The sequence below is a fragment of the Pezoporus wallicus genome, unplaced genomic scaffold, assembly GCF_028554395.1.
Source record: "Pezoporus wallicus isolate ANWC-B61680 ecotype Strahan unplaced genomic scaffold, APGP_CSIRO_Pwel_v1 contig_13480, whole genome shotgun sequence".
In the NCBI taxonomy this organism is placed as follows: domain Eukaryota; kingdom Metazoa; phylum Chordata; class Aves; order Psittaciformes; family Psittacidae; genus Pezoporus; species Pezoporus wallicus.
Window position 1 is genome coordinate 510,331 of NW_026641917.1, and position 23,380 is coordinate 533,710.

The following is a 23,380-nucleotide window of genomic DNA, read 5'->3' on the forward strand; positions in this document are numbered from 1 at the left end:
AAGACATGTCAAGTTTGTAGTTCCACTCTGCTATTTGCTCAGCTCCAAATAAACCCTTAGCAGAAATGGTAAGATTTCACACCAGAAAACCCCTATTCTGACCTCTGTGAACAGTACAGTGTTACTTAGCACTTTCCAGATTAAATCTGTAACCCATGGCTGAGAACAGCCCAATTTCAGAAAGGCAGCTACTCATGATTTAATAACTAGGAGAGGAAATACCTGCTGCACATCCCAGGTAAGTTAGTCAAATGGTTAAATTCTTTCTCTTGGAAGCCTGAAATTGTCTTCAAAGTTGAGTGACCAAGCCACTGAATCCTGTTCTGGATTTTGCCTTCTAAGTCTTGAGCCCCATCCACTGACACATCTATTCCCTATGTAAGAACTTGCTTAGACTGCAGAAGGATGATGTAGCACCTGAAAAGCCCCGGAGAAGGTATTTAAGAGTCACTTCCAGGACCACCGAGTCTCCTGTACACCCTGAATAATTTCTTCCCAGAACACATTTCTTCCCAATCACAAGTCAGAGCAGCATCTCAGTAGCAGGTAACATTTACAGAGAGGAAAGATCTTTGCTGTGAAAAATGCAGCACCTATGCTCAATAGCTTCTGGCACTCTATTACTTTTATTTCACTATTTTCACACACAGGAAAACTGGGGGCTACACTGCCTTCTTGAGGGCATGCTCTGGGAAACTAACATGTCAGGAATCACAATGATTAGAAAAAGCAGCCAAGGTAGCCTGTTGCTTAATCCAATCTCTGGTTAATTTGAGGCATCGTTTAATGTGATCAAAACATCTGGAACCAAATCATTTGCATTAAAAAACTTCTGTCCTTTATTATGATGGCTTTAGGCAGGTATTACCGAATAACTCAATCACTGGCTGGAGGAAAGTCGCTGTTTAATTAATAAGGAAGGTCAAAATTCTGAATGAGAGACAAGGAAAAGCCCAAGGATAGCCCATGTGATAATGAGAGATGACACCACCAAAAAGCTGCGTTAGCCAGAAATCGTTACTGACATTGTGAGCACTGCAGCATGCTCTGAAAGCCTTCATGCCTGAATACTGAAGGATCAACAGCTCCCTGCAGCCAACAAGTCAGAGAAAGCTGCTGGAATGCCAGGAAGGGAAGGAACAGGGTACGTGAAAGTTTCTGTCAGTCACTGTTTTCTAAAGTACCTCAGTTTAGTGCATGCACATCACCAAGTGAATGATAAAGTTTCAGCTGAATACACTAACACAGACCTGAAAAGCCTCTTTTAAAGCTTTCTTTTTGCCTTCTCTGGACTCAGGACTCTATGGGTTAGGATATTCTTTCCCACAATCCAGAATGAGGAGTATTCAGCATCCCCTACACTCTCTGATGCTCCAGGATTAAGAAGGCTTCAAATTATTCCCTGGGCATTACTTTCCTTCACTGAACAAGACAGATTTGAGGAAAAATTCCCTGGAAAATAAAACTCCACTCCTGGCACCATGAAAAGGGCTCTGCAAAAGGGACATTTCTGAGATGCAACTCGAGATCAAAACGAGTGGTTTTGATACTTGGCACTTTGAACAAGAGACTCCCAAGTGAATGCACACCACTTTCATCGCTTGTCTAGATTTTCTTTGCTGAAGCTCCACAACCCTCCCTTTTATTGGGTACACCACACTGCCAGCTCCACAGCCCACCTGCCTCTCCCCACACATCAGGTACCTCAGCATTCCTACTGGGGTATTTTAGGTTTCCCTTCCAATTTTTCTGCTTGAATCTGTTATCTCTACTGTCAGCTCCTCCTTCAGAAAGTAAACCACACGACTTCCAGTCAATACAGAAGCAAACATCATGAAGTATTATTGCTAATTTCATTGTGCCCAGATGAATTATGTTCTGCTTTAAATAAAACAATGACCCCTCAACATTTCTTGTGTGTTTTCTCTCCCCTTCCTGCACCCTTTCAACATCATTTGGCCCTGTTCAGAAGTAGTCAAGAGTTAAGCCATGCTCTTTCTGGTTTGTACTTCAGTGCAGAAGGTTTCTCTCCAGTTCTGGTTTAGTGACTACATGTATCCTCCAGGACGGCTCTTCTGTGTAAGTTTAAGGATGCTCTTTCCTTGGCTCACTAACTCTACAGAGCCAGCACAAAATAGAAGGCTGGAATCAGGTATGACCTGAGTATTCTCCAGCACTCGTCTATCTGACCAGAGAAAAACATAGGAGCAAAGCCTCCTCTATGTTGATCACAGACACATCTTTCTCTTACCTCGTCTTGTTTTTAAACAGGGAAATGTAGGGAGGTAGCAGTTTAATTATTCTGGTAGGACTCCCCATGGCCAATCAATTCAGCTCAGTCAGCCTGTCTGGCAAGTTTATTGGTATTTTTAACTTTTTTACTGCTATCCTCTAGTCCATGTGCTCTAACAGTGACAAAAGGAAGATAACTTATTTTAGGTCTTGCACTGATAAATTCTTGGGACCATTTTGCCAGAACAAGCACCTGATCTGCTGTCAAAACATTGCAGAGCTGGGAACAGAACCTCACTCCACTCCAGCTCCATGCAAGACTCAGCAGACAGCCCCCATTCTTGGCTCACTTAGCTCTGCCAAGAAGCAGCCCTTTCAGTTCTAGTGCCACAAGTTAAAAAGGCCACTGGAAGAAAGAGGTGTTGGAAACAAATCCCCTGCCATTTTCATTCTGTGGTCAGCAGCAGCAGCATTGTGTCCATGGATGGTCAGGGTACCCCAGGTGACAGCAGAAACCAGGAGGGAATGCTGCAGCCTGGAAAGCACATCTGAAGCAGCGCTGTCCCTGCCCAACTCAACATGCAACCAGGCTATCACTTCCAATCAGTGCAGAAGGGACAGAGAGGCCCCAAAGGCAGGGGGTGATTGTGGTGCTGTCCCGAAGGGGAGCAGCTCAAAAGAACACGCAAGTGAGGCCACAGGATTGTTAATTAGTGTTGATAGATGCGATCATTTCTAATTAGCTCACTAATCCCTCTCCCTCTTGCTCCTGTCGCAGAAACACGGGGAGAAGGGGGAAAAAAAAGAGCCATTCCCTCTTGTAATGCAGGAGGATAAAAATGCAGCCAGTGGGGGACTGGATGCAAGAAGAGGACGGAGTTCAGAGAAGGAGGTCTTCGCACGAGGCTGACCCTCAGCCCCTCATTCTTATCTGTAACTGAACAAAGACTCCATAGTTATTATTCCAGCCTTCTGCCAGGAGGTGAGGAGTTCACTCATTTTTATTAGCATTAATAATTATTATTAGGCCATCAGAGGGCTTCCAGCACGTCTGAGGCCTCACTTTTAACAGACGTACATTACCCTACACACTGCTCCTGCTGCACTTGCATGTTCTCCCTCAGGTTACACTAAAGCATCGGGCACCCAGGGAGTTTAAGTCATTACAACACATGAATGAGAAAGCAGCACATGGAGGTGAGCAAGAATTAGGACCTTCTGCAGGGGCTGAGGCCTCAGTTGCAGTCTCTGACCTAACTCAGGAGCTGTGCTGGCTACAGGAGCTGCTCTTCCCTTTCCTAACATAGGGTCTTTTGGGACAGCACAAGGTGAGAAGCTGCTTTTGACACAAGAGGAAGGGTCAAACTGCACTTGACAGAGCCTCTGCTGCTGAGGGCACACTGGTCCCTGCCTTCCCATGGGTGCAGAGAGGAGCCAACCTTATGAGCAGAAGAGACCAAGGATCTTTTGTCACAACAGGCTCCCCACATCAAGGCTAAACCTAAAGATCATGTTATTCTCTAGCCCAGCAAAACTTCCCGAGAGAAAAGCTAATGGATGTTAGCTCTCACTAGTACTCCCCTCTCCTAGTAAAAATTCACCTTCAGGACATGGCATTAATTACCTCAGAAGTGCTCTGACACAGCATCTAGCAGTGGATACTATACAAACCTCTACCACAGCATCAAAGGAGATGATTAAGTTACTAGCAATATCTCTTATGATTCCCTCCACCAGTTTGAGTGGTCCCCCGAGTCCCATGCAGACATCATTAGCAGCTCCTGCAATGGCAGGCCAATCAAATTAAGTGGAAACATTTTTTGTCTCCTTTCCAGTGAAAACCATCTAGCTTTCTTCCACCCCACACCCATCAGCTACAACAGCACATGAAATGCTGGTGGTGGTCCAACAATGAAGTGCACCGTGGCCACCTCAATGGATGTCTGCCCAAAGGTAGGCTTATGGTCACCACCAAAACAGGAATCAGCTTCTCAGGTAGGTACAAAAGGAGCTTTGTAAGGCCCTATTTTACAACTGCACTGAAAATGCCAACTTTGCAAATACCCCTAAATTTGCATTAAAGATATTCAAGCACAAGAGCTAGCACCTGCTCTCTACAAATCCACTAGAGGAGTCGTGAGGAGTGGTTACACCTATTTTTGTTAGGCCTATCACAAAAAACTCGTGGGGATGACCAACTTCTCCAAGAGCATGTGACCAAACGGAACGAAGGCAGCAATGGCAGAGCACAAAAAAATCTTAAGAACACGCTAAAGCAAAAAAACCCAGATGGTCAAGAATGAATGCTTTTCAGACCTCACGTACAATTTGGTGCTCATCTACCCAAGAGAGAATGTTAAGGGCAAAATTCACAGAAGGGTCTCAGTGGGACTTTCACATTTACATGGCCAAACTTCCCCACAGATGATTTTCTGCAGCCTTCTGACACTCTTCTCCAAGGTTGCCACATACTTAACCTGCTGAATCCATGTTCTGAAACACTAACCTGTAACATTGTGCCTCTAATTTGGAATGACTACCCAACCTGCTCTGCACTGCTGAACTTCATAAGCATCAATTTACAGGGTGGCTTAAAGTTTCCAGTTTGGCAACACTGGAAATAAAGCAAGTGAAAGAATTGCCTTCTTTTTCACACGGGTTCATAAGGAATCAACACCTCATACTCCAGGGTTCACAAGGACTCAACCTCTGCAGAGTGAGTTTAGCACAGGTGAGAGGTGTGGGTTTAACTCACTGAGGCTGACAGGGAAGTTCAGATAAAAACACTCAACCTAGAGTCTAACAGACAGAACATTAATCTCTTCCTCCAGAGCTTGCAAATGCATTCACCTTACTTACAGTTCAATTTAAGTCAAAGATTTGACTTACAGAATTAAAATTCTGGACTGTCAGGTACCTGTGAACCATGTAACCATCAGGACCTAATCATGTCACAGCCAGGCCAACAGGAGCCCACAGAAGGCAACTCTCTTTCTACCTTCTCTTTCCTGAGCTCTTGTTGCACTTTCCCAAGTGATTACAACAGGACTGAAGACATCAAGGAGATCTGACAGGGCTCAAGCAAAGCTGTGGGCAGCTGAGATTTGAGTCAAGGATGATGTGTGAGAAGAGCAAATATGCCCTTTTTTAGAGTTTTTTTTTTCCAATGTGATTCTGGAACTCAGATGGGAGGAAGCCTGACAGAGATACCAAGATAAACATGTTACAACAACATTCAAAAGTACACTAAAACTTAACCCAAATGAAGTAGATTTTTCTTTGACAGATAAGGCTGTATTTTCTACATCCTGAATTTCTTCAGTGCATCAATAAGAATATGAAACAAAAAGCCAGGTATTTTTGGACAAGTCCTTGTGCCAATGCAAACTAACCATTCTCACCAAGCAAGCTGCAAAGCTGCATGATTGATCAGAAGCTCATTAAACCACAAGACAGTATCAAATAAGCATTTTTTCTTTTCCCAGAGCATTCAAGTGCTCTCCATCTAGAGCAACACTGCTTAAATAACTGTTTAACAATCATGTGGCAAAGCTTACGAGTACCACAAAGTTATTTTAGTGCAAAAAAAAAAAAACCAAAAACACTTGGAGGAGAAAACAAGAAAGCAGGCTGAGTTCAGTAGTCACAAATAGAAAGTCACAGGCATAGAAAGGAGCAGTATAACCATTCAGCTGGATGTCAGTCCAAGGGCATAGGATATCATTACAGGTATGTTTTGAGGACAGCAGTAACAGAATCATAAAAAGCTAAAGTCAGGAGGAACTAGTTCTGTTCTAGTTTGACCTTCTTTGTGACCCAAAGCCAAGCACTTCAGCTGGTATCCCTGCATCCAGCTCCGTAACGTCTGAGCCTAGTACTGTCAGGGTGTACAACAGAAAGGACAGGAATATCAGCATTATAAAGGCATTATATAAATCAAACAAATGCCCTCATTAGTTGTGCTCACTGTACCCCAAAAGGTATATATAAAAGGAGTAAAAGGTTCAGCAAAAGCAATGCAAACGCTGTTCAAAACCAGCATCCCTTTAGATTATGAGCTCAGATTCACAAAAACATCCAAGAACAGGGTCCAAGAGGAGTGACTGTGCTGAAGCCCTATTTTGGGCTATAGTGGAAAGCATAAAGTACTACTGAGCCAGTTCAGCAGAGCATGCTGTCATCAAGAGCTTTCGTTCATTCTGAAGGACTGCACAACACCAAGAACCTCACAAGCCTGGCTCAGATGTGGTTTTTTTTTTGGTTTTGGTTTTTTTTTGGGGGGTATTTCTTTAATTTGAAATAAGGTAACTTCACATTGTTGGCTTGAAAAAAAGGTGGAAGGTGGGAGTTAACCCCATCTATCCAAAAATGATAAAGAAACAGTTTGACATGGCTGACTCCAGAGACCTCTGTCACACAAAACAAGTCACTGCAGAGCAATACCTCAGCATACTGCAGCCATCTAAAGTCTCTGTGTCTGGAACAGGACCTGCCAATGCTGGCAGCTCACTGCACTCATCTGGGAGCACAGATGTGAGCACACCTACCAGCAGTTACCTGTAACTGAGGTAAAGCAACTCACCTCTTTGCTATACGACTGAACAGGCTTCCAAGAGCTCACAGGTTTCTGGCCTTCTGGGCTTATATTTAAGAATCTGAACTCAGTTATGTATCATTTATCAAAGATCCTGGGTCATAATAACGCTCCTACTTGCTTCAGGCTACGCTAAACACATAGTACTTCAAATTCAAGCACCCTATTGTGCCACCAGCACACTCTAAAGCCTTTTGCTATTTTGTTAAAATATCTCTATCTTCTTCTGAGTAAACCGCAGCAGCACAATGTCACCGGTGTTAGCTTAAACTGGGACAGCAGGAAGCTGTGATAACAATTAATAAACCTCCTATTAGCCTGAATAATCACATTTTGACTAAATGGTACTTATCAGACCAGCTCCAAACAACACAAAATCAGATGCCAGAGTACTGTTACCATTTAAAGTGTAATTTTAAGTTCTCTGAACTCTGGGAAAAGAGTTTCAACTTCTTCAGCTCAAACAACAACAAAACAGTATACTTTCTGCTTTTGTTTTCTGATTTACGAGCACAAAGATGGGACTTTCTCTGAAATAAAGCGACCTCTGATTTGTTCTTCAAATACAAAGACACATTTTGCTAGGAACACTTTGTAATTTGTTGCCAGGAACACCCAGAAATACAAGAGCAAAAGTAACGCACCAGCATCAGTGGGTTTGAGAGGGAAAAAAAAAGCCACAACCAAAACATGACGTCAGATGCACGGACGCTCAGACTGCTGGTTTAAAAGTTTACTGCAAGATTCTGCCATATGAGCTATGAAAACACGGAAAGCTGGTCTAGAAAAGACGGGATGCTGGGCCCACTTTATAGCCTCACTGGTGGGATCCCGGGGGCTGCCTCCCGGGAAGCCAGGATGAACGCAGAGGGTTTCCCCCTAACCCACCCTGTGCACCCTGTGCAGCAGCACGGCGAGGCCCCGGTGGGGCAGGCCGCAGCTCCCGGCCTTCGGAGGGGCTGGTTCACACCACTCGGCCCAGCTCTGTGAAGTTCTCCGGGCAGGGGCCGCCCTGCGGGGCGGGGGGAACGCGGGGCCGCACTCACCGTTCAGCCGGGTCTGCCGGTTCGCTCGCACCCGCAGGAAGGTCTGCAGAGGGGACACAAGAGCGGAAAACTGTCAGGGCTCGCGGGCGCCCAACGTAAACAACTCGACCCCCCCCCCCCCCGCCGGTAAACAACGCCGCCCCGGCGCCCCCCCGCCCCGCGCATCATCGGGACAACGCAACAGCCCCGGGCCTGCACTACCCCCCCTTCCTTGGCCCCCAGCACGCACCTCTTCCCGGCCCCCGCCGCCGGGCCCCCTCCTGCCGCTCTGCATAGCCGCGGGCGGGCGGTGGGCAGGGGCCCCGGGGCGGAGCCCCCCGCACGGCCCGGGATGCGGGCGGATACGGCGAGACCCGGCAGGCGCCGCCGATCAGCCCCCTGCGGCCGCCGCCATGTTAGCCCCGGTCATGTGACCCACAGCCGTGCGGGTGAAAGTTCAAGGACATGTGACCAATCAGGACAACGGGGCAACAGGAACCCGGGGCAGATGGCTAGTTGGAGCCCAGGCGCCCTGGAGGGAGGGAGCAAGGGAGCAAGGTGGAGTTGTCTGTTTGAGGAGGCATTGAGCACCCTTTAGGCCCAACAGCACTGGCAAATCAGGGTCTTGGGCCTGAATGTAACCCAAAGGTGCTAGCCAGTCAGCCACCAGGACCAACCTCTCCCCAAGTTTCCTTGCCCAGTTAGGGATTGGGGGCCCAAGGCACCTGGCCAGTCTGTGCCCAAGGCATACCTAGACCCAAAGGCAAGTGGCCAGTGAGGGTGCAGAGCTCCCTCCGTGGTGCCTGCCCTGCCATGGAGCCCCGAGGGCTGCCTCCGGTGCCCGGCCATCGTGCCTGTCCCTGAACACCAGCACCAGCAGTGGCTGCTCCTGGGGTTCTTGCCCATGTCTGTGGTGGGGGATGCCTCAGCAGAGCAGCCTGGGGTTAGGATACAAACTGGGCAGCAACTGATCTTGTTGAAGGTGTCCCTGTCCGTGGCAGGGGGTTGGAACTGGATGTTCTTAATGTGTTTATCACGTTAAGGTCCTTTCCAACCCGAACCATTCTGTGTCTCTAAGATGACGGGCAGTTAGCAAGTTAAGGTGCTGGCAGGTAAGCTTTATGCAGAGCTGAGCTGCATCATACACCCCAGCTGGGTCTGCAAGCTGAAATGCTGCTGAATTTTCATACAGGTGCTTACTTACAAAATCAAAGCTGCTGATTGTTGGTTTTACCCTGTTGACTGATAAAGCTGCCTTTCAGGAGGCATGCTCACTGCTGGGCACAGGGGGAGGAAGGTGAGCCTTCCCTGGACAAGGTTTTTAGGCTCTCTGTTACACTTACTCCCCACATTATCCAATCACAAGCACTCTGTGGGCTCATTTGACCCATGCAAGATGGTCTCTTTCCAAGCTTGAAATGTTATCTTTGCAGTACAATAAATGACTTATAAACTGCTGTTTATTTTTCCACTGGGGATTCAGGGCTGTACCTAAATCTAACTAAAATGGCTTTATTTTTACTGGAAGCACAGGAAAATCCCCAGCTGACAGAACATACTGTGTCAAAGAGGAGCACCCACCCCTGGCCGAATGGCAAGGTCCTGCACTACACCAGCTGCCACCACCTTGGTCTGATCAGTGTTCCCATACCAAACCCCATCAAGCAGTCTTGGCACAGGGAGCCAAGAGGATCCCCCCTCCCCACATCCCGGAGCCATGCTGCTGCCTCCTCTGCAGCTCCGTCTCAGCGTGGGGAGCAATGCAAGCAGCCCAAGTGCTGTGCAAGGCTGTGTTCCTGTAGCACTCCTGTTCATAAATCTCCTTCTTCCCTAAATATCCCCATGGAAAATAAACACGATGACGAAGAAAACTGAGCCACAGGAATTCTGAAAACCTATATGCCAATAACTCGTGTTCTAGCATGTTACTGATACACTGTATATTCGCAATTAGATCACAGATAACACAGGGGACATTCATAATTCCAGCACACCTCTGCACATGGAAAGCTAAATTTTGCAGGCTTAAAGTCACCACCGTGCGAGTACTCTGCTCTGCTTCCTGAGCATTTCCCTTGGTAAGCCAGGAAGACTGAAATCTCATTCATACTGTGGCTTTATTAAGGATACACTGAGGCTTTACACCAGCCTGACACCCACTCTGAGGTCCCTTTACACTGCCAGAGCAGCATAACGCAGCCAGCACAAGCGTAAATGAAAATCAGGCCCCAGAGGTTTTTCCTCCCTGCAGTGCAGACTTACAGCTCCCATTACACATTTGCATTAAGGGCTGCAACCCTCCATAAAATACACTCACCAACTTAAAACACATTAGAGACCAGCTAGACTCAGCATACAGAGAGGGCTTCTGCCGAGAAGAGTTGTCCTCAAGTATGGCATAATAAAAACATACAGGAATGGAGGACTGCAAGGACTGGTGGAAGGGAGGAGTGTTCAACAAAGGGGTCATGGTAAAAGCCTCTTCTATGTCCTTTCAGGAAGAACATGGTTTATTTATTATCCTTAATAAACAGCAAGATTACCTGAATCATGCATTTCTCTATCTTCTGCAGGGTTTTGCTTCTCTTACTCTGTACCAAGTCTCATCTTTCATAGGAGGGTAAAGTGACTGATGTGACACCAAGTTATAACTGAAGGCTGCATGGGAATATGTCGCAAACACTAGAGATTCTGGTCTGTATTTGATAATATAACCAATATAGAGAATAATGGGTGACAAATGTACAAATCTGCTACTCTCTCTCTCTTGGTTATCTATCTATCTATCTAGGTATATATCTTGGTTATATACTGGGGTCTTAACTGAGAAGCCTCAGTTGAAGCATGTCTTCTTGAAGATAGCAGCACTGCTCATCAGCCTCTCCCTCTTCAGATCTAAACACAGACCTGGCACATGCAATGTGGCTGATACAGGAAGATGTGACCGTTTGCCTGACCCTGGGCACAGGGTCTCTGCAGAGCATGGCAGGATGCAGGGTGATGGGTGTATGCTGTGCTGGTACAGCCACAGCACACCCATCCTGACCATGTGGCAGGTAGAAGCAGGCTTGGGGCTGTGCTGAAGACCACCATTAATTTATCTGCTGCCTTTCAGAACTTACTTGAAGTCAGCGGCCGAGCACAGGCTTGCAGCCAAACGGTTTGGATGTGTGTTGAGCTGGAGTCAAGTGTGCCAGCCTGCCCCAAAACACAGACACAGCAAGACAAGCTGTACTTGTGCTGCTGCCTTCCTCTTCTTTTGTTGCTTCGTCTCCCTCAGCTTTTATTCACTGCAGAGCAAGTCAAGACCTGCTGCTCCTCTGGGCAGACAGTGTTTTATAAAGCATGCTGGCATGGCTGTGGACGGTCCGAAACCATTTCTGCTTTGGGTGGGAGTCATGAATCAGTGTGCTGGGCAGCAGCACATCAGTGAAATGGAGAAGTTTGGCCTGCTGCAGGCTGACATAATTTGCTCTATTACAAAAAAATCCCTTCTTTGGACTTTTCCTGGTGGCCGGGGGTAAGTATTGACAAACGTGCAATGGCAACAACCAAACTAATGAATATACTGCAACAGAAACTTCTGACAGTATTTAGAGGAGTTTTGCCTGGCTGTGGTTTGAAGTCAGAACTGGGAGCACTCTGCAGACAAAAGCACACTTTTGTAGCTGTGTGAGGGACCAAGTGCTCACGTCCCCATGCGAACTGGGGCAGTGGTGCACATCCATGAGGCAGGCTCTCACACACACAGAGCTGTGAGCACTGGGGCAAGCTGGCTCCCTGCCTGAGGCTGAGACCAGTGACAGCATCCGCCTGCTTACCTGGTATCTGTCAGAGTGATGGATGTCATCTGAGGAGTGGGGTGATGCTGTCGGAGAATCTCCTTCTCGCTTGATTGAGGCCGACAACAAAATTGACTGCAAGAGAAAGGAGAAATTTATGCTGTGAGTGTTGCTGAGCTTTCTGCCCATTGCTAAGCTGTTCTCAAAGCCATGGAGAGCATCTGCTGGGCTGTGGGGCTGTGCTGGGATGGACTAATGGGCTGGGTCTGCTCTTCCCAAGGGACCCTGCCCCACGAGGGACTGGGATGCAAAGTGCAGATGCATCAGGCAACAAAGGGATGGTCATTTTGTCCTCAGATCTGGTGACTAGGGGCAGCAGGATCAGTCTCTGCTGGAAATGCTGTGTGAGGACCACACCAGGAATCCACAAGGTAAAGGTGAAGACATGCTGATATGGAGCAGGGCTTATGGGCTCTCATCCACCCCTCTAAGTGCCACTAAATCTCTCAATAGCTTTGTAAACCGCACTAAAGCTCTCAGCACCTTTTCAGCACAACTACCTCTTCCTTCTGTAATGATGCTATTTATTTTAATAAGTAGCAGAGAAAAAAAGGGCCTTTTAGAAGGTTAAAAAGATCAGTGATATTTGAGACCTAAGAAATCACTGATAAACTTCAAGTCAATAGTAGGTAAGTCTAAATTCCACACACAGTGAACTCCAGTGGGAAAATTACTGCAGGAGTTTGACAGTATCTAAAAAACCATACCCTGAGTTGCAAGTGAACTTTATTATTAGGAGAGTTTGAGGGCAAAATGCAATTCAAAATTCTAATTTAAAATATAAATTGTCTAAACTGAGCTAAATATAGTCCAATACATTGTAAAACAAAATGCGCACTGGAAACGCTGCTCTGCAGATGTTTGTTTCTGAGAATCAGCTGGCAAGATATGACAATAAATGACTGCTCGGAGATGTGTATGTTTGCAAAGGGAAGTGTAGATATCATCTGAATTGGACAGGTCAAGTGTGGTGACAACATTATTAAAAAGCATAATACCTTGGAGAAAGGGAAGTATTCCAGAAACATTTGCCTCTGGGCTGAAATGAAACGTGAAAAAATGTGCGTTTTTTGGAAAGATATGAGCAAGTGGGAAAATGACTCAGCATACAAATCCGTTCAGTCAGCAGGATGCGATCCCCTGGGCTCGGACAGCTCTCCCAGTGAGAAAAGCTCAGTCAGTGTGGGCACGGAGGGAGAGCAGGATCGGGATGGAGGCAGGGAAAGAGGATTTGTGATGCTGGGTTCAACCCCATGGGCATGAACTTCTAGTCTTGTCACTAGGGCAAGACCCACATCCCTGTGAGTCTCTGCCATAATGCATGGCTCCATGGCTGGTTCCATGGTTCCATGGGAAGCTGTGAATGCTCCATCCCTGGTGGTGTTCAGGGCCAGGTTGGACAGAGCCTTGGGTGACATGGTTTAGTGTGAGGTGTCTCTGCCCATGGCAGGAGGTTGGAACCATATGATCTTAAGGTCTTTTCCAACCCAAACCATTCTGTGATTCAATTCTATGATTCTATGGTGGAGCAGAGATGTGATATCCTGAAAGGATAGGGGAATTGTCAGTGGGAGCCTGTGGGTACCCAGAAAAGATCAGCCTCCACCTCCCAGGGGAGACACAGGCAGAACAGGGGGCTCTCCAGCCTCATGTGTTGGCTGAACCCAACTAGTGATGGGTTTTGGTGAGTGGCTCATTTATGCCTGGAAAAGCCCTCTGATAACCATGTGAAGCCACCAGGAGAATTTCTTCAGGGTGTAGACCCCAAGATCCTGCCGTTGCTTAGTTTCTTTATTCTCTAAGCAGAGAATGAGGACCATTTTTGAAGAAGCAGGGTTGCATATGTCCTATAAAATGGAGAGGTAGGAGCTCAAAGCCTTTGGGTGGGACTCAGAACAACAGCCCAGATTACAGCAGTGTTAATGCCCTTCCCCTCTAATAAGCCAATGGAGCTGGGAGGGTTAAATCTGTTTTGTCTTGCAACCTATTCTAGAGAAGGGGAAAAAATACCCATCTCCCCATTCCTTGGCGACAGACAGACAAACCCTCCCCCACTCCAGCTCCCCCCTCAGCTTCTGGTAGCTCTAATCCAATATTATTATGTGAAAAATGGTGGGGCTAGCTATGGAGACAGTAAATTAAACGTTATGTATTAGTTTTTAGCATGTGGTCCCGGGAAGAACGCCGGCCCCATTTATTCCACAAACCTCCTGAGCACCATGGCGATGACCTCTGGAAAAACGCAGGGCTAAACTAATCCCAAAGATGTCAATCTCGAGGCCTCTTCTACATACACTTGCAGTTTAGATTAATAAACTGTCTATTTTTAAATTGTGTGCAAGCACTTCAATTCTAAATACCTCGCCGGCATGTTAAACACAGCGTTAGAGATGCCAAGTCACACTTCCCCTTCACTCTTAGGAAACTTGACTTCATTTGTTTCTCTCATTTCCATGTGCTGTGCCACGCTTTGCTGTTCAGGCAGCTGTGGGAGCAGGCAGGGATGCAGGCTCTGGGGATAAGGGATTAGGAAAGGCACTCGCCATTAGGATGACTTTCATTTCTGCAGTAGGCCATACTCTCTAAAAGAAGCCATCAGAATTTTGGCCTCTTTTTATCCTGGATTGTCATGTTGGGGCTGTTTTCCAATGGCTAGATGGCAAGGATGCTTGGCCAGAGCACGCCAGACCAAGGATTTGCTGTCTCATGGACCCACGCAGCGCAATCCCACTAGGGTCCTGGCAAGCGGGGAAGGGGCAGAGATATAATCCCCATTCCTATCTCAAGCAGCATCTGGGAAGATAGCTATGGAAGGAAAAGGCAGCTTCCCATGCTCACACTGCAGGGCAAACCCAAACTCTAGCATCCCATCCCAGAAACACAGCGCTGGGTGCTCTGCATACAGACAAGCGTGCCGTATGGCTGTGTGGAGATGCTCCCTTTGGCATGGTGGGAACAAGCCTTGACACTGAGAATTCCCTTTCCCCCCTGTGGAAAGGCCACCAGCCAGCTCATCCCTAACTGGTTGCCAGTTCAGCCCAGCTCCCTTTCAGGGTGCAAGTGAAATGAGCGAGAGCCCATTCTGGTCCCCCTTACCCTGGTATACCACAGCTCCCAGTATCAAAGACAGCAAGGGCCTTATGCGAGCGGCCATGCAGCCTCATATTTCTCCCTCCCCTTTAAATCATCTCTCCACTGGGTAAAGGCACTCTCTGCGGAGGTTATAAACCCTGAGAGGATCAGCCTGAGCATTACACCTGGGGCAAGCTAAATAAAAAAAGGTCACCGGCGCTTTTTAAACATGGACAAAAAAGCAGTAAAATGTGTTTGGAAAAAAAAATCTGGCATTAAATCATGACTTTTTGCCTGGCTTGCCTCATTAAAAGTGGCCTTTTGGAAGGTAAAATTATCATTGTAAGTGATAAGATCTTTAAGAAAATAATTCACGGCTTCTTCACCCTTTAATATGATAGCCGCCACCGGCTAATTTTTTTCTTAATGGCAACGAGACTATCAATCTTGTCCAAGCCCTGCACTCCCTCCTTCCTCCTGCCCCTCCTGCCATGCCAGGCAGCCATGGCCCTGCTCACTGGTCCTTCCTACCCCTTGGAGCCCAGCTATGTTGTGCCAAGGAGAAGAGGCACGTCTGGATGTATGGCTTTACCCACTTGTGTCTATGGATCCCAGCAAGAAGGAGAGGCCATGTAAGCTTTGCTCATGCTGCAAGGTTCACACCTTGGTAGCTCCCAACATCCTCCATGGACCGTGCAATTCTGCACAGCATCTGCAAATGTTTCAGCAGTCTCATTCAAATAAGGAACGACATAAAGTTTACATACATAAATACATGGACAGGTTTGCCATGGACCAAACGTGCTGCTCTGATCCCGGTCCATCGCTCTTCAGACCTGCTCCTCCCTGCTCGGGCAGCTCCAAGGTGATGCTGGCAAGGGCATGGGTGCCAACATGCCACCAGAGCTCAGACCATAGGCACTCAAGATGTGTGTCTGTGGCAGCAGAAGGGGAGGGTGCAGGTGTCAGGGTGCATCCAAAGAAATGGATGGAAATTGCTGGCACTCGTTGACCCCAGCACCAAGCACTGCCTCTCGCCGGCGGCCGGGTGAGGTGTCAGTGCTGAGAGAGCCCAGCCTGTGCCTCTGACATTCTGCTGCCTCTCAAGGCCAGTCATCTGAGAGTATTAAAGTGCTGGACTCCTGCTTTCTGATAGCCCTGGAAAAACACAAGGAGTCTATTTTTCTTAAACAATCCATCACAGCTGCTGTCAGCAGAACAAATACCCTAACCCTGCTTTTTATGTATCTGTATAGGCTTTTTTATTATTATTTTTTTCTATTTTGGCACAAAGTGTTCCCTGCTTGATGCATTCAGCTTTAAGGCTGCTGTCTAAATAGGTACTTATCACTTAACATGGAGGTGATGGCTTGACATGTTTTCTGTCTCCTGCCCTCCCCTCCACGGTAGGGAAGCCATCAAAGTGTTGCTAATAGCTGTTATCACTTGGGAACTGTAACCCGAAAGCAATGAGTGATACCAGGCCTTGCTGTGATTTTCCCCCTTAACTCTGCTAGCTGTTTTTTGTGTTATTCCTGGAGGATCCCTGACACAAAGATGCTACTATTAGAGCTGAGTTTCCTAGAAGCTTTCGGAGGGTTCACATTTGCTCCTGGTAAAGTTAGAGGTAAAATTATCTAGTGGCTTTTAGCTGGCAGAGGTAAAGGTGGTATGGAACTGAGGATGAAAGGCTTAAGTGTGAGAAGGGTGTGAGTAGTGAACAGAAATTATGGTAACAGAAGCTTCTGGCCATGGCTAAAAGATTCCAGTGGTCTTCAAGCAGAATAAGCTTACAGAAATGTGAGCTGCTGGTTTATTTCTGTGCATGTTACAGTTACACCTGGGATTGTAATCGAGCTCTGGGTCCTCTTGGGCAAGACACCAGCTACACAGTATGGGAAAGGGCCCCTTCCAGCAGAAGTGCCTATGGGCACACCAGGGATAAAGGGGAAAGAGGTCTGCGGGGGTCTGCCAGCCTGTGCAGCTCTCCTCCGTCACATCCCTCTCTGCTCCTGATGCCAAACACAGTGGTTTCCCCCAGCCCAATGGGAGGGCACAGCTGTTTGGCCCAAGGGGAGCAAGAGGCTTTTGTTTGTTCATGGGGTAATTTGTCTTATGGAATAAAACCTGGCAGAGAGTGTTTTTTGGAGTGGCTCTGGTATTCATCACCCCATACTGGCAGGGACTGTGACCAGCCAACACTCATCCTATGTAATTTTACCTCTTTCACATATCTATGGGCTGTTCTTATGTCCCCAGCTTGGCCATAGCTTTGCCACAAAGCGGTGTCAGATATAGCTCTTTAATCTTTCCTTGTAAATCACAGTTACAGAGGGAGGGGGCACAGATACGGTGAGTGACTTCTGCAACCCCCTCCCAGTGAGCCAATGACACAAGAGAAGGAGTTAAAACCCCAGGGCCCTGGCACCCGTCCCCTGTTCCTACCACCAGATGTGATACGGAGAAGTTAAATGATTGTGCTAGAAATTCCATCTCCAGCAAGGCAGCTGGGAAGGGCTTAATACAGACATTCTGTCAAGGTTTAAGGCTCCAAATCTTGCTTGCTTCAAAGCTCTTTTTCCTTGGAGGGCTTTAGTGGTCAAATTTCCCTCTAGATGCTGTAATTCTCTCTCAAACTGCCCAGTGAAGCTGTAAAATCACAGAGGTTGGTGGGGGAATCAAAGGGCTTCTGGCACTGTGGCTTGGTTCCCAACAATGCCGGAGGTCTCGGAGCAGCGTGCTGGCTGCCTGCCTGCAGGCACCCTCTGAGGAGCTGGGTGCGCACCTAAACAAACCAGCCGCAAGTATTTGCTAGGTGCATAAGATGGATTTTGTTGCTGGCTGCTCGCATCAGTGTTTGCTTGCAGCAGGAGCCAGCGCCCAGACTGGACTGTTAGTGGGAAAGTGAATTTGCAGTCATGTATTAGGGAGCAGCAGTGGAAAACCAGTGCTGACCCCACCGGCATCGCTGGGATGTGTCATGGAGCCCAGCGTCTTCTGCTTCTGTGGTCAGTACCAGCACTTTCACAGGGGATGTAAGTTCTCCTGTTAGATGATGGGTAACAGGCTGCAGCTAATACCCTGAGATTTAGGGGTTAAGATCTCTCTGTACAGAGATGATACCCACCTAGATGATAGCCTGTGGAGGGAGAGCCACGGGACAGACAGAGAGTGGCAAAGAAGTGCCCTTAGGAGGACCTGGGGATACTGACTCTCCAAGTTACTGCTGGCTGCTCAATGAAGAACAGTAACACTTGGACTAAATGTTACTCATACATCTCACCAACATGGGTTTAACTCAACATGTGCTCCTCTCCTGTACCAGCCCTTGCAAGAGGCAGGAAAGGCAGAGGGAGAGCAGGAAGCCCACGACCAATGCCCAGGGAACTGCACACTGCTGACAGCTATGTTCAGACCCCTGGACAGCCATGAGCCTGGATGGAGCCTGTGATGTTGTCCATACATCCCTGAAAGTCATCCCTGCTGCCCGGTCTGCCTGAGACACAGCCTCTGGCCATGCTGGGCAGTGCTGCAGGGAAGGTGTCACCTTGACGTATGGGGACTCAGTGGGCTACCTGGCACTCAGCAATAAGAAGATTCAGCATCACAAACCTTGGGTGTAGCATCCAAGCATGCAAACAGGGACAGAAACTGCTGTTGAGAGGAGACAGTGGTGTTCCCCTTGCTATCTTCAGGCTATGGGACTTCTTGCAGACACCTTGAGCTATCTCAGGCCTTTTTCCCCCATCAAAGGCTGGTAGAGCCCAGCTTTCCTAAGTGGCAGTCAGGATTAGATAGGAATCTCATCCTGAGACTCACTGTGCAGGTTTGTCATCTGCTTGTCCAAGTGGCTTGTCCACTCTGGCATATCACCATCAATTGGACTTGGTCTCTAACAGAAAGCAAATGAGGATCCAGAACAATGCAGAGCTATGTGGTGCTCAGTGTTCCCTCCAAGCTGCCTTCACAGAGAGAGCCCAGGCACCAAGCAGATGGGTTGGCTGGAGCCCCACAGCTCTCAGCTCTTGGTTGGCTTTCACTGCTTTCGCCAGCTCTGATAATAGAAGAATCTGATACAATAATCCTGCATTCATCACATCCCATGTTGAGTGATTGGATTTTCTTTGACATATTGCCATAAAAATTGACCCAGTGCAGTGAGTGACAGCTCTTCAGAGGCAGGAAAGCTGCGTGCGAGGAGCATGCGTTTACATCTGGGCTTTTATTGCCAGGAGAGACATTCCCAACTATGGGAATGGGATAGGAGCCAAGTCAGGAGGCAGGGCATGGGGGTTTAAATTCCCTGCCCCCAGATGCACCCCGGGAAGAGCCTCAGGCCAGCACAGAAGCAGCAATGGTAGTGATACTGCATGCAAAGGTCTTAAATGGGTCCTAAGGTGGTCTTAATGGTCTTAAAGCCACTGGTGATCACAAAAACAACACAGCCAGCCTGCACCCCATCCCAGTTCCCATGTCCCTGAGTGAAAACCAGCCTGCCTGCGCTGCCAGGGAATGCTCTTGAAGACTGGGGAGGTGCAGCCCCTTTCTCCCACTGCTGGAGGTGCTGGCACTTTTGTTGGCACCAGGAGAAGACTGACCAGGAGACATTGCAGCGGTCCCTGTGGTGCTTGCAACACTTTCCACCAGTGCCCAGGGTGGGAAATGCGACATGGTACAGGTCCCACCTCTTCCCAGGTGGTTCCTGCCAGACTTCCAGTGATGCCCACCCTGGGATCTGTCCCCCATCCCTCTGCCTGGGACCCCTGTTTAATGGTGGCTCAGAGGCCCAGCTTTGTCTCCAGCAGCACTTTCTCAGAGGGAATTCACATCCCTATGGGCTATTCCCACCCCATGCTGCAAGCACTCAGTGGGCAGAAGGGGAAAAAACTTCATCTCCCCATCCTCCTCCTGCTCAATCCCACCTGGTTACAAAGGGGTCTTTAATACGAAGCTCAGGTGAAGGTGACAGCACTGTGCCATCCCATGCCACACAGGACTTGTCTCCCAGCAAAACCCACCTAGAAATAATGAATCCTCCTGGGCTGAGAGGCTTTCAAGCTCTCTGAGAAGGGAATGAAAGATATCTTGATTTCACCTTCTCCCTCCCTGCTCTCCTGGCTTCTTGAAGTTAATGTTCTTAGCCCCAGACGTGACGGGCAAAGGAAAAAGATCCATGTGGTGACAGGGGACGATTGATCTCTTTTACATAGAACGACGCTTCAGTCCCAGTTTAATCCCCTCACTCAAGGCAAATGGGATTCTTTGTCAATGGAAACTTCAAAAGCCCGGCCCTGCCGCGAGATGGACCTTCGTCTTTATCTGGTCTCTGTCAGTCACTGGCTGTGTTTCCCTCCAAACAGCTATCTGTCTTCCTAGCCATCCTTCTCCCTTGCAGGTGATGTGTTTGGGACTGTTGAGTTATCTGCACTCAGACCTGATGAGGAGGGAAAGGGAAACTTGCAGCGTCCAGCTGCTTTCATTTTGTGAGTGCCCTTTCCAGTGTGTTTGAAACATCCCAAAGCAGCCTCAGACTGCTTGAACTGTGTCACCAGAAGGGCAGGAGAGCCTGGACCACTTGCTTTTGCCCTCACTGAGGAGCACAGCGTGGTTCCCAGAGGCTGTGCAATGCCCAGCTGCCCTGCAGTGCTCCCTGCCACCCACTTTCCTGCCCAAGCTCTGGTCCTTCTCATATGAAGTCCAGCTAATGGTAATATTAATTAGTGAATGGTGCCCTCCGCAGTGATGCCATGATGCTCTGTGCATTTTGCATTTTTGCATTCTGAGCCAAGTGGATGGGAAGTGGGTCCTGGGGAGGGGGATGCAGCCGAGATGGGGTCTTTTAGTGATTTGGGCTCCTCTTCAGGTGTGCTTTGCTGCCCTGAGACAGTCCCACTCCCCTCTTCCAAAGCTGGCATATGGCTCTGGCTACAGGAGCTCCTGCACACGATTTCCCAGGCTGAGCTCAACCTCATTAGCTGTCATTCGACACAATCTGGAGTCCCTGAGCCCACTGGGCCCTTCAGCTTTGCTGTCCCCTGGCTTCATGGGGAATGAGAAAGCCGCGTGTGGGTACTTGGCTGCTCCAGCCTGGTGGGTGAATGGGACAGAGGCTTCTCCCAGCACTGGCCCCCATAGTGTGGCTACCTTCCTGGGACACACTGAATAGCAATACAGGGAGCAGGGTGGGAAGGTGATGGGGTGTAAAAAGCATCCCTCTGGGGGAAGAAAGCATGCTGAGTTGTTCTCACTTACCTTGGGGGTGCCTGCTGCCATGGCATCCTTCAGGATGGAGCTCTTGCTGCCAAGAGAGAAGAGAATGGGATCAGTCATTGAAATGCTGTGGTGGGCAATGGGGGAGCACTTTGGGGGATCTCACAAGGTCTCTCCTTCCCCAGACCAAGGAAAGCCTCCTCACCCTAACCCCTCCCCACCCATGGAAAGGAGGGCAGCTCTGACTGTTTCTCCAGCTGGGATAAAATGGTCCTACAAGTGGAACCTCCAAAACCCAGACACACAATGCAGAGTCAAATCCTGACTTTCTTCCTCCTTGGGGTATTGCACAACTCCTCTCTCAGCCCTGGGGCAAATGGGGACAAGCCTGCAGGGTCACAGGGAAGGAAGCCAAGGAGAGGGGAGCGGTGGATCAGGCATCATAAAAAAAGGAGGAAAGGAAAGAGAAGGAGGTGGAATCGGCATAGGAGCAAGGGAAGGAAGATCCTCCCAGCTCCAGCCACAGCGTGGGGGCAGCAGCTCTGCCGGAGGATGGAATGATTTGTTAATTCAGCTTGTTCCCCGTTTAGCAGGGAAGGAGGTCCCCGCCACGCTGCTCCTCCTCGCCTGCCCTCGCCAGCGGGAGATGCTATAGATTTAATAACACCTTCCCCCCCTCCAGACAGGTTAAACTTGAAACAATTACATATCAAAGCCGACATGGCAGGGAGGCCTGCACTGTAATTTTTTGGTTATTAAAGTAATCTCTCTCATGTAAATTCTCCTGCTAACATGCTGCAAACAGCATTAGGAAATAAATTATTTCCCCATGATTCGATTTGTCAATGCAAAGCACCTGCAGCAGGCAAAAGGCTCGTGAAATATGTTGCCAAGCCCAGTGCTTGGGCTTGTAAGTGCATGCCGGTGGGGTGGCTGGCTCCCAGCTCCCCATAGCCCCGGGGAGATGATGGATGGGTGGGTGTGTGGAAGGGGGAGGCTGGGGAAGGAAGGGGGGGGAATGGAATTGTGTTTAATAACAAAATTTGTATGCAAGCCTGCATCCCAGGCTAAGGATGAGTGATCGGCAGCCAGAAAGTATTAAAAAGCCTCGCTAAACAGATGCTGACAATAGAACAAGACATATCAAATCAGATCTACTTCAGAAACATTAATATACACACGCACACACGCTCGCCCGCGCGCGCGCGCCCGGCTCCGCACACCCCATGCTCCTTTCTTCTCAATCACAGCAATATGGGAGACATCAATAAATTTTTATGAGACTTTTAGAAGATCAACACGGTACTAGATGTGACAAAAAAGCAATGTGCCTGTCATGTTCGCTTTGTCGGGGACACTTTAGCCCCAGATGCCGAGCTGCAGTGCCAGCAGGGAGAAATTGAATTTGGCTGGCTTTAATCTGCCTTGATTTGGCAGATGGCTGGGTGTTATGAAATGAGCAGGGATGGAGGAAGGTGTTTTCTCCCAGGGCTACGGCCTCCCTCCTCTCTCAGTGCCACCGCCCTCACCCCCCATCCCAAAATGGGGGGAAACACGCAGTTATCCGTTGCCATCAGGTCACCCCAAATGCTGCAGCTCTGCTCCTGGAGCAAGTGGCTGTGGTTCCTGGGGACCAGGGATCACAGGCTGGGGTATCACCTCCTTCATAGCCCTGCTTCCCTGAGGGAATGTGCTGATGGATGCTTACTGGAGGATGCAGGATGTCCCCCAGTTCTGCTCCCCTGTTCTCAGGAGGTGGCACAGAGAAAAGTCAGTCCCTGCTGTCCCCTGAGATGCAGCCCTGGCACCAGCTCCAGCCTGCATCCAAATGCGTGTGATGGGAAAGATTTCTATCCCCTCCCCATCTCCAGCACTACCTTGAATCCCTCAGTCACCTAAAGTGTGAAACTTTATTTTCCTTTTATAACCCAAACACCAGGTTAAAAAAACCAACTCATTTCCTCCCTTTTCTCGTTAAAGGTTTTTAAAATTATTCCTTTTCGAGGGAAAGAGGAAGAATCTCATTAATTCCTCCCAGAAATGGTGTTTGTGCCAGGAAACTGCAGTTTCCAGGATGAGAGTTTCTTTGGTCAGCTGAAGGCCAAGCTTCTGCTGTTGGGACAGATAAGGAAGAGGACTGATTTAGATAACTTGACAAAGTTTACTTTATTCTATATTTGAAGGATTATTAAGAACCACCCCCTCCTTGCAATTTAGCCCCACTGTTACTAATAAGAGGTTGCAATTGGTTTTTATCTATTTATAGAGATTGGTCGGGAATAGGCACAAGCCCTGGTCACCCAAGTCCCAAGACCCTGGAGTATAAGGGTCCTTTCCTCCATCCCACTTAGCAACCCCCTGAATTACAGTGGCTGCAGCCCCCTGCATCTCTTAAGGATGCTGGC

The 23,380-nt window shown here is 48.4% G+C and overlaps 1 protein-coding gene across 8 annotated transcripts in view; it reads right to left on the reverse strand.

Moving 5' to 3' along the window:
* Nucleotides 1-23,380, reverse strand: part of RNF220 (ring finger protein 220) — a 224,270-nt gene that overhangs the window by 50,539 nt on the left and 150,351 nt on the right. For 7 of the 8 annotated variants that reach the window (XM_057425910.1, XM_057425904.1, XM_057425911.1 and 4 more), the window contains 3 exons: nucleotides 21,018-21,063; nucleotides 11,673-11,768; nucleotides 7,873-7,915 (listed from right to left, as the gene is read on the reverse strand). In XM_057425910.1, the coding sequence (XP_057281893.1) occupies nucleotides 7,873-7,915; nucleotides 11,673-11,768; nucleotides 21,018-21,063 (185 nt within the window). Of the gene's footprint in view, nucleotides 1-7,872; nucleotides 7,916-8,101; nucleotides 8,273-11,672; nucleotides 11,769-21,017; nucleotides 21,064-23,380 lie in introns of those variants that run through there. The other variant, XM_057425912.1, reaches the window with a different exon arrangement.